The 10,583-nt window shown below is 32.8% G+C and overlaps 1 protein-coding gene across 1 annotated transcript; it reads right to left on the bottom strand.

Annotated features, from left to right (window-relative positions):
* Positions 1–1,787: 1,787 nt before the first annotated feature.
* LOC111401142 (carbamoyl-phosphate synthase small chain, chloroplastic-like) lies at positions 1,788–6,339 on the bottom strand. Its single transcript, XM_023028740.1, has 10 exons — positions 6,146–6,339; positions 5,840–5,972; positions 3,975–4,063; positions 3,829–3,889; positions 3,662–3,729; positions 3,448–3,576; positions 3,241–3,350; positions 2,807–3,154; positions 2,172–2,337; positions 1,788–2,036 (listed from the first exon to the last, which is right to left on the bottom strand). The coding sequence occupies exons 1-10, from the start codon at positions 6,273–6,275 to the stop codon at positions 1,987–1,989; spliced, it is 1,284 nt and encodes a 427-aa protein (XP_022884508.1). The 5' UTR covers positions 6,276–6,339; the 3' UTR covers positions 1,788–1,986.
* Between the last annotated feature and the right edge of the window lie 4,244 nt (positions 6,340–10,583).

Below are 10,583 nucleotides of genomic sequence, written 5' to 3' on the forward strand. Positions count from 1 at the left end.
TTCCCATTTTTAAAGAAAAACCTACAACCCTAAATATTAAATTTAATAAAATTGCAAATCAAAACCCTAAGCCCCTAAATTTAATAATATCAAAGATTCAAAATACAACTAAAACCTATAAAACAAACATAGCATATACTCCATCCGTCTCATTTATATAAGTTGGTTTTGTTTTTCATACGGATTAAGAAAACTTATTTAATGTTATTGAAAAAAGCATTTTTTGCCAAAACACTTTCTAATTCGCTAATTCTTGTAAGTTGAAGTGCTGCCATCATAATAAGAGATATTTGTATCTTTGGAGATAATTGTTATTCGACCGTCAACACTTGTGTGGGATATATTCATTTTAAAGATAGAGTTCAACTCTAACCTCAATTTAATTTAATTTTGATTTTCGATCTAAATTTCATTCATATTTCAAGTATGTTCTAGAGGGATTTTTCTCGCCATAATAAATGAAAAATATCAAAACAAACTTTGGAACAATAAATTGTATATAAATATACATATTCAGACCCTGTTTGAACTCAATTAATTTGAAAAAATATATTATGGAATGGTGATTATATTATGGAATAGTGATTGATAGAGAATGTGTGATTAAAAAGGAATAAAAAGTTTTTGATTTGCATGTAAAATTATTTTACCGAAAAATGTGTGATTAAAAATAAGTAGTGTAGGAAAATAATGAGAAAGAATGTAAAGTAAAAGATGACAAAAATAGGAGCTTAATAAAACTAGAGTTGTTGCAACAGAATACAAGTTACAACATGCAGAAACATGACAAATCTAAACAAGACATATGTACCATTTCATAAAACAACCAAGTTTTATCATGTAATAGAAACTTATATGCTTGAATTAAATATACCCTGTTAGTTTTACGACACTTGATCACCATCTTCTAACATCTCGAACAATATAAAGTACCTAAAAAGTTATAGATTTAGGTTGAATGAGTATAACACAAAAGACATTTTCATGTTGTATTTCTAAACAAACGATGAAGTTAAAGAATAAGAATAAGAATAATCATAAAGAATTAAAGATTCATTGGTGGGAGCAACCGAATCTTTGAATAAGACCCCTATGGCTTCTGGATAAACATCGTGTCCCCATGGACCATTTTCGTACCTCGAAGGGCCATTCTTAATCATGCAGTCCTCACTTCAAAATGAACCCTGCTTGACGTCTAGGGTCCATGTGGCCCAGGATGTGTACCTTTATCTCTTCAAAATTAACAAAGAGACAGCGAACGGACGTTTGACTTGCATAAACGTGAAGAAAACTCCAATTTTGAAATATATAATTGAAACCCCTGATTTTTCAAAAAATATATTCGAAGAATGGATTCTTGTAGCAAAACAATCTTCTTCTTCTTCTTTTACCTTTTCATAAACATTCTTGAACTGATTTTATAGAATATTTTCAGATTCCTAGGATTCTAGGAAATGACGATTAGTTTTATCGCAATGAATGGCCAATTAAAGAGTTGCTACTCTTTTCTCATAGTGCCAAAAATTAAATTTTGATAATTAATTGGTAGTTATAAAATGAAATACAATTACTTTCTTAATTATAGTTATTGAAAATAATACCCCAAACAACCCTTAGCTCTATCCGGCAAGAACATAAAATACGGATATAACTTAAAACTTGGGTAATTATATTTATTTTTTCATTTTTAGTTTTTATTGAATTAAGAGTATAATTGTAAATTTATTGTGGCGTATTTATTAAAAATATATTTTAATTATAGTGTAATTATAATGTGGTGTAGTAAGTAACGTAATTACCCTTAAATTATTTCATTTGAACGAAAAATTACAAAATTGCTCTTCCCTTGATTACATAAGTGACAATATCAGTCTTTCTAAAATGTGGAAATAATCACCTAGGCACGAGTGCATCAGCATTGAGTTCTCAACTTTTTCGTGATCATCACCCCAACCAGTGAGTCATCACTCATCTGGAGAATTTCATTCACGCTTTCTGTTGTTCTTGCTTCATTAGTTGCATGAATTCCCCAAATACTGCCACAGAATAATTTTGTTAGCAATAAAGTTCGAATAATCGCTTGGGAAATGATTATTAGCAGCACTATATCAAGAGTTCAATAAATTAAAAATGCATTTCATAGGAGATGACTATGAGAATTGAGAAAATACCAGGATCTGAATCATGAGGTCCTGGGGATGCTTCGGGATGGTACTGAAGTGACATGAGCTTTAACTGAGAGAAGGCAAGCCCGGCACAGCTTCCATCATTGAGATTAACATGAGTGACTTCTGCACCTTCTGGGAGCGAATTGGGGTCGACAGCATAGTTGTGATTCTGCACGGGATGGTTTGAGTAAAACATTAACATAATACAGTACATCCAAGATTACAAATCTACAGTAGTTGTACAACTCAATTCGCCCCCACAAATTTTTCAATAAATTTAAGTTCACCTGAAACCAGATTTAACTTCTTACCTTTCAGGTTATATGTCACAATTTGAAAAATAGAATGGAACTTAAAAAGACAGCAGATAAAAGAAAACAAGATGAACTAGGAAGGATTCAGTATTATTCTGCATATGTATGGAATACTATATTAAGCCCTTGTTTGATCCCCATTATTTTTAAAATACATTTCTCTCTTTTCAACCATGTATTTTTCAATAAAAATAAATAAATCACACGCAAACCCAAATCTTTTCCTTATTTTTTAACCACAAATTCTACATCAGTTTGCTATCTCAAAATGCAATCTTAGCCAAAAATGGGGCTAAATTTTGACTAAAATATAAATGAACAGACCTGGGCACTGATCTCAACACGGCCATTTCTAAGATTTCGGACTGGATGATTTCCTCCATGGTGGCCAAACTTCATCTTGAAGGTCTTACCCCCCAATGCTTGACCAAGCAGCTGATGTCCCATGCAAATACCAAAAACAGGAACTTTTCCAATTATTTTCTTCACTGTTTCGACAGCATAAGGAACTGCAGATGGGTCTCCAGGGCCATTGCTGAATAGAACTCCATCGGGTTTCATCTTTAGAGTTTCAGAAGCGGGCCATGTAGAGGGAACAACAGTGATTTTACAGCCGTAGGATACTAGGCGCCTCAATATATTTTGCTTGATACCAAAATCATATGCAACAACCTTCATTCAAGAAAAAAAAAGAAGTCAATCTACAAATAATAAAAATGCATTTCATATTATACAAAGTCAACATGCGAGATACATACAAGAAAAGTCTCTTCATTTCTTCCACTGAAGTTAAAATCCCACCCTGAATTTGTTCTATCAACCCATTCATAAGGAGCCTCGCATGAGACCCCACTTATTAAATCCACGCCTGCAAAACTGAAATTATAAACCCAAACACAATCTGTAGTAATTACAAACCACTGAAATACCATTCAAACCAATGTATAAAGTACATTGAATATTACCAACAATATTCCAAGTTCGAGATGTTTTTATGAGTTCTTCATCCGTTTTAGATTCATCAGTGCTCAGTACACCAATAAGGCTACCATCTTGTCTCAATCTACGGGTAATAGCACGGGTGTCAACATCATCTGGTTCACAACAGAACAAAATGAAAATCGGAGAAATGATGTGTATCTCAAGGTATATAATTAGCAAACACAAAAAATGACCTACATATTCCCATAATGTTCCTTTCTGCCAAATAATCTCCAAGCGTCTGTGTGCATCTCCAGTTTGAGGTACTGAAGAATGTTAAGCAGTAAATACGCAAAGGATAAAAATGGTAAGGTCAAAAATAGAAACATGATTGGTTAGAAATCATGGTTATATAAGACAGCAACCTGATACTCAAACTTCTGATTACTAGTCCTGCTAAAAAACATTGTCTTGATTCTTCATCATCTGCCAACAAAGACGTGCCAATTCCAAATAGTAAATATTATTTCAAAACATAGTTTCTTGAGATATTAACAAGCATTGCACGCACCAAAATTGACACCGGTGTTGCCAATATGTGGATTTGTCATCAAGACAAATTGGCCTGCATAACTAGGGTCAGTAAGGATCTCTTGGTACCTGCAACATCAGGATATCAAGAAATTTTTATACAGAACCACAAAATATATGTCAATCTTCAAATCTGTTCCCTCAACTCCTTCACCCGTGTCTTGGAAACAAGTTATAAGATGATAGGAAAAAGGCACCCAGAACCAACACATGTTCTGCTCACTACTTCGACAGCCATTGATACGAATTTTCTGTTATATCCTAAATTTGTTATTTAAGATGGTGACCTTGTTATAGACATATATCCCATTTTTTTGGATTTCAGCCATGCTTTGTTGCCAGGAAATGATGATCCAGCATGAATATTTGTTAGCTAGTGTTACATTTCCTTTTCTGTTTCTTAATTTGTCGACTAATAGAGTAATAGTAAGAGTAACCCAATACTAACATAACTTTATAGAAGTCCTCAACCCATTGGCATGTTCCTAACAGTCAGGGGAAAAGCCAGAAATCTTAGTCTGTGTGGGTATTATTTTATTAGAAACAAAATTTTACGTCTCTGCTTGTAAACTAGAATGTTATAGACTGTCTCAAGCAATCTGAAAAACTTAAGCAAACATAAAATATAGAAACAGTGGGTACATCTGAAGCTGTTAGACGAAAGTTGCTTTCTGCAACTCACTCTTCTTGAAGCAAATTATAAAGGAGTTGAATAGCTGTATCTGAATGTTGGAGGCATCATAAATTGAAGTCATCATTTTCCCAGTACTTTCACCCTCTGAGTAGGCTCTGTGGAGAATAGTTTACTGCACCTAAGCCAATTTTAATTTGTGCCTCCAACAATCTTTTGAAGATAGTTTAAATTTTAAACACTCCAAGGAAAACTTCATGTCTGCCTGTACACACTGGAAGATATACATTTAATTAAAAAAAAAAAATCATTTTCTATTGGTGAACCGTCTTCACTAATCCCAACCAAAAGACTTCTGCAGATTGCAGCAAAATTCAACTCCATTGCTATAGTAAATAGATGCCAATAGAAGAACAAATATAATGGCTTCCATAAACACACAATTGGCCTCTTAAATAAGATGAAGAATAAAAACAGATCAAGGAATCAAAATCAAAGACACTGAAATTTTTCGTGGTTCAGTATAGTTAAGACACCTACATCCACAATAGCCCTATTTAGCCCTTCTGCACCAAGTGATAATATTCAGATTACAATTACACACTCAAGATACGCAGAGCATTACACAAAATGGAAGAATAAATGCAAGAAGTCACTCAGGACTTCTATCAATCACTTTGAGACCACAAACCTGATCCCACCCTTCTTTCCAATTTTAATCTGTGGACCAGAAATGATGAATGAATCTGTTGAAACTGACATGTTTCCCATACATTTCTAACCCTCTTTTTACCTACCTAGATGACCCCATAAATGGAAAATAATAAACTGCTTAAAAAATACATATAGCCTACTAAATCCTTGTCGAATCCTTTGACAACCTGCTGATGCACCAGACAACCAAAACAGAACAGGAAGTTTCACCCCCCAAAAACTTGCTCCCCCAACCCAGCGCCCCCTTCCCCTTGCTAACAGTGTCCCAATCACGGAGGAAAAAAAATTCTTTAGCGCTCAACATCGATTCACAATGGAGATAAACTAACTTAATTTTCTTAAAATTAGCACTGCCTCTCAAAAGAAAACTCAAGTAACCATGACTTTTATCAATGACGTTATGCAGAAAATCGTATAAACAAACAAAAGGAGCAACTAGCCCTCATTGGATAGTCCACTCGCAGAAATTTTGAAAAATTCAATAATAATAATTAACTTACCCAGTTAATGATGTGTTGAAAACCACTTCACCAACTTGGGTTCCAGAAGCACCAAACGACTTCGCCCTCCAAATCGAGCCATCCTCTAGCACCAGCCTAGCATCCGCCACCTTCCATGGCCTTTCCGGCAAACCTATTGCCCATCAACAACACAAATTAAAATTAAATAACTAATATCAAATTCCAAGACAGATACTCTACTCTTAGAATTTATTCCAAGTAGCTGCTAGATTAACACGGCACACACAAAATACACGTACAAAAAAAAAAAAATATTCAAATCGAACTGGACTATCGAAACATTACCCGTGGAGGAAATGTTGGAGAGAGAAATAGACTGGCACTTGACAGTTAAGATCCTGGCTGGTGGTGAATATATGATTTGTGGTTTAGAGCATGACGGAAGGTGAGTTGCGACTCCTATAGCACCCTCCATTTTTTTCGGGTTCGTTTCCTGCAAAATGAAAGTGAAATTAGGCTTTTGAAGTTGATATTTTCGAGTTAAAAGAGAATATTCGCGCATTTCGTCCCCAACTTTTAACATGGTAGCCCCTTTATTTATTTTCGTTCTTAATTTATATTCTTCGCAAATAAATATGTCAATTGTCCCACTGATCGATGAACTTATGTTTCTATCTTCGATTACTCTTCGAAGTTTAAATGTCTAGTTTTTGGCTATTAAACTTATCAAAATATTGGACGTTACTCATTACATTAAAATCCGTTTCAATTCGTTGACGAAATTAATTACATGATTAACGAAATATACACATAGCACCTAGTCACATCGTTAATTGCCCGTTAAAACTTTAAAAACGTCTTCGATTACTCACTAAATTTTGAAAAATATTTTCGATTGCTCACTGAACCTTTGAGATGGTGAAATTTTGGCCACCAAACCTTATACAAATGACATCAACCTATTGTTCATTAAAAAATATGTAACAGAATTGCATGGGTTGCATAAAAGTAATAAAGTGGATAAACGAATTTAAAAACTGTCGATTCAACAAAAAAAGATTACTCAATTACGCATTAGCTAAATTTAATTTTAATAAATTTTGTAGAATTTTAAACTATTTTCATCATTTGAAAAATTCAAATTTATTGTGTTTTTCGTTGTGCAAATTAAATTAATATTTGGATTTTACAGTGAAACATAATAAATTTAATTAAATGGATTTTACAACGAAACACACAATAAATTTAATTAAAATTTGAATTTTAGTAACAAAACACAGTCCATTTTTTGGAGGAACCAAAAGTGAATGAAATTCATTTAATTAAATTTACTGTGCTTTTGGTTGCAAAAGTTAAATATTAATGTAATTTTAACAACGAAACATAGAATAAATCTGAATTTTTCAAATGATGAAAATAGTTTAAAATTCTACAAAAAAATGTTAAAATTAAATTTAACCATTGTATATAATTGAGTAATCATTTCTCGTGGAATCGACAATTCGAATTCGTTTTTTCCACTTTATTGCTTTTACATGACCCGAGCGATTGTACTACAAATTTTTAACAAACAATCGATCGACGTCAATTTTATAAGTTTAGTGCCAAAATTTGACTATTTCAAAGTTCGGTTAAAAATCAAAGATGTTTTTCAAAATTCAGTAAGTAATTGAAAACCTTTTAAAGCTTAGTGAATAATTAAAGAATTTTTTCAAAATTTGATGAGCAATCGAAAATATTTTGTTAGCAGTGTGACGAGACGCTACATATATGTTCCGTTAGTCAAGTCACTAATTCCATCAAAGATTAGAAATTGATGTTAAGGTAGTGATTAAAATCGAATATTTTGATAAGTTTAATAACCAAAACTCAACATCTTAAACTTTAGTAAATAATCGGAGATAAATACAAAATTTCAGGGACCGTTGGGACAATTAACTCCAAATAAATCTCAACATGTAGAAAATTGGCGCAATTTATGTTTTTGGGCGAGCCAAATTTGCCAGTCTTTTCAAATAATGATAAATTTCCCTCCGAATCCGCAACCTTTTCATTTTATGGCAATTTTGTTCCAATATTCAATGTTTATCCTTCCTCTTGTCCCAATCTTTCATTTATTCGCACATATCTTCCCCTTTTTGATGATTTCCATCCATTTTTTTAATTAATGTCACGTAAAAATAGAATTTTATCCTCTAAAATAATTCAGAGAAGATAACTAATAAATAATTTAAAAAAAAAAAAAAAGCAATAACCAAAAGACAAAAGGACAAGAAAAACAAACATAAGATGAAAAATCATTCCAAATTAAAACTTCCGCCACAAGCTGCTGCTGCCACTAAAATAATAATTATCTTCTTCTCATCGTGACTTCAAACCTCCACTCCCACCAAAACATCAACCACCTGCCATTGCCATTCACTTCCTATATCTTCACCACTCACAATCACAATTCAACAAACACCTTACACACATCAAAGTTCATGCAAGTATGAACCAAAAGATAAAAAAATTTCCAAATGTCCACCACCCCAACCCTCTCATAGTTAAAATTTTGGAGAAATTTGGCCATTGGCGCCACCCTCGAGTTAACTTTATCAGCTTATAAAAACTGCAAAAAAATAGGCTTATGGTGGTGTTAAAAATTACGAAAATGAAAATTGGTGTTTTTTGCCTTCTAATTCTCGCATTAACTTTAAATTTTTGTTTAGTTGCCTCCTTTTCTTTTTTGAAGAAGGGCAATTTGTCATGTAAAGCCCAAAAGCATGAATTGCACCAAAAAAATAAAAGGTATTGGTAGCTTCGTCATTTTTCTTGAAAGATAATTGGCGGAATATTCTTAACGTTTGCCTATTTGTGGAATATACCAAATCTGCACTAACAGACACAACTATCAAGCTCGTATTATTTGTTGTAACGAGCTTCTTGTCTTGCTAAGCTCAGAGCTGGACCTGAGCATAGGCTCAACAAGCCTCTGCCTCAGGCCCAACTCTTCAAGGGGTCCCAAATTTTTTTTTCCTTTTTTTTTTTTTTTGGTGGTAAAACCCATTAATTAACGTAAAAGAATCCTCCCATAGTTGAGATGTTTTGTAAATGTCTTTTACGTTAAGTTTTAAGTTAGAAATTGGTTGTATAGTACACTATTGAATTTTGATTTACGTTGATTTTGGGGGTCCAATTTATGGAATTCACCTCTAGCCCCCACGATCACAGGACTGGCCCTGGCTAAGCTCCTACCATACATTATTGCTTTGCGCATTTGACTCCATCAAGCCTGTTATATGAACAAGTTCAATTACAGAATTTTTAATAGAGCAGTGTCTTTTTTTTCTTTTTCTTCATTTGATAGTTAGGCAAAAAATGCAGCTGGCAACACCAGTCGCTCAACCCTGTCAAATGACCATGTTCGAGTAGCTTTATTCTTGACTTCATTACCTTGGCTTGGGTGAGTCTCGATCATTTTCTAATTGTTGAGCTCTTCAATTCATTATCTTGACTATGCTGCTACACAAATTCCACTTTAACCTTGTAAACAAACCATTTTGTGCCATTCTTACCAATACGAAGTGCTAATCTTTACGTAGACATAAAAATCACCAATCTTTCAGAATGGCAAGTAACAAACAAATATGGGTGTTTTTTTTTGTATTAATAAGAACACGGATCAATAGTAACCGCCGTCTATATATTATGTTATGTATTTCGTACTTTTAAGCAATGAGTTCCCATTTTCTGTATTAGTAAAATAATTTAATTCTTTTTAATTTTTCTTTTTAAAAATTTAATAAATGTATTATTTATTTTAAAAACTTTTAAGTAAATTTACCTTTAGCAAACTTTTCGGACTTTATATCCCAAGTATTCCAACGCAAATGAAGTTTGTTAGTTTCACTTGTCTAGTTATACACAAATTCATAGATTGGTTTGCCTGAATTTTTCGGAAAGAATAATGCTGCTCAACCCGGGATAAAATCCCAGGTTTGGAGCCAGGGACAGAGGTGGCAAAACCTCGGCCTTTGATGTGAATCGCGCAGGCCCCGCATGATTGAAGATCGAAACCCGAGATTTTCGAAGGCTATGACATTTTTTGCCCTGGGACATGGTGAAAACCCTCTTCTTCTTCTTGTCTTTCTTTCCTTTTTTCTTTTTTTGAATTATCAACTTGAAAGTAATTTTTTATTACAGAAAATATATTAAACTAACTCTAATTGTTATCTTCTTTTTATTAAAAATCAGTCAGTTGAATTGGTTAGACCCCTGGTTATGTTTACGAATTTCTCATTTCATAAATTAAATTATTTGTTCAAAAAATTAAAATTTTACCTTATTGACCAATAGTTTGTTGGCATGTGATTAATATTTATATACTGGGATTGGAACTCGTTGACGTTAATTTATGACCGAAGTGCTAAGTAAATAGAACAAAATAAAAATTCTAATCAACTACAATAATTATCAAAATGCTTGGTCTCTTAAATAAAGAGCGATAAGTAAAAGTACTCTGATACTTAAATAAAATATTTTATAATAGAATATGAAATTGTTTAAGTAGTAATTCTTTCATTGTTTTAACATTCGTATATTACATAGAAATTAAATTGCTCCAAGATATTGAGTGCATGTGTTGGTAGTGATTTTCCTCCTCCAAAAATCAATTTTTTTACTGTTATTTCTTTATTTTAGCCATCATTTTCACTTTTTCTCTCATTTGTAGGATCTACTTTTCTCTTTAACGGTTAAAAAATCAATTCTGAAAATCACTACCAAATAGACCTGACCTTGT

The sequence above is a fragment of the Olea europaea genome, chromosome 10 (assembly GCF_002742605.1).
Source record: "Olea europaea var. sylvestris chromosome 10, O_europaea_v1, whole genome shotgun sequence".
NCBI lineage: Eukaryota > Viridiplantae > Streptophyta > Magnoliopsida > Lamiales > Oleaceae > Olea > Olea europaea.

Excerpts from the sequence above, each read along its gene's own strand:
- LOC111401142 (XM_023028740.1), bottom strand. The coding sequence starts at position 6,275 with ATGGAGGGTGCTATAGGAGTCGCAACTCACCTTCCGTCATGCTCTAAA. Across the intron at positions 5,973-6,145 it reads CTCCAACATTTCCTCCACGG|GTTTGCCGGAAAGGCCATGG; the intron begins GTAATGTTTCGA and ends GATGGGCAATAG. Across the intron at positions 3,577-3,661 it reads AAGGAACATTATGGGAATAT|ATGATGTTGACACCCGTGCT; the intron begins GTAGGTCATTTT and ends GTTGTGAACCAG.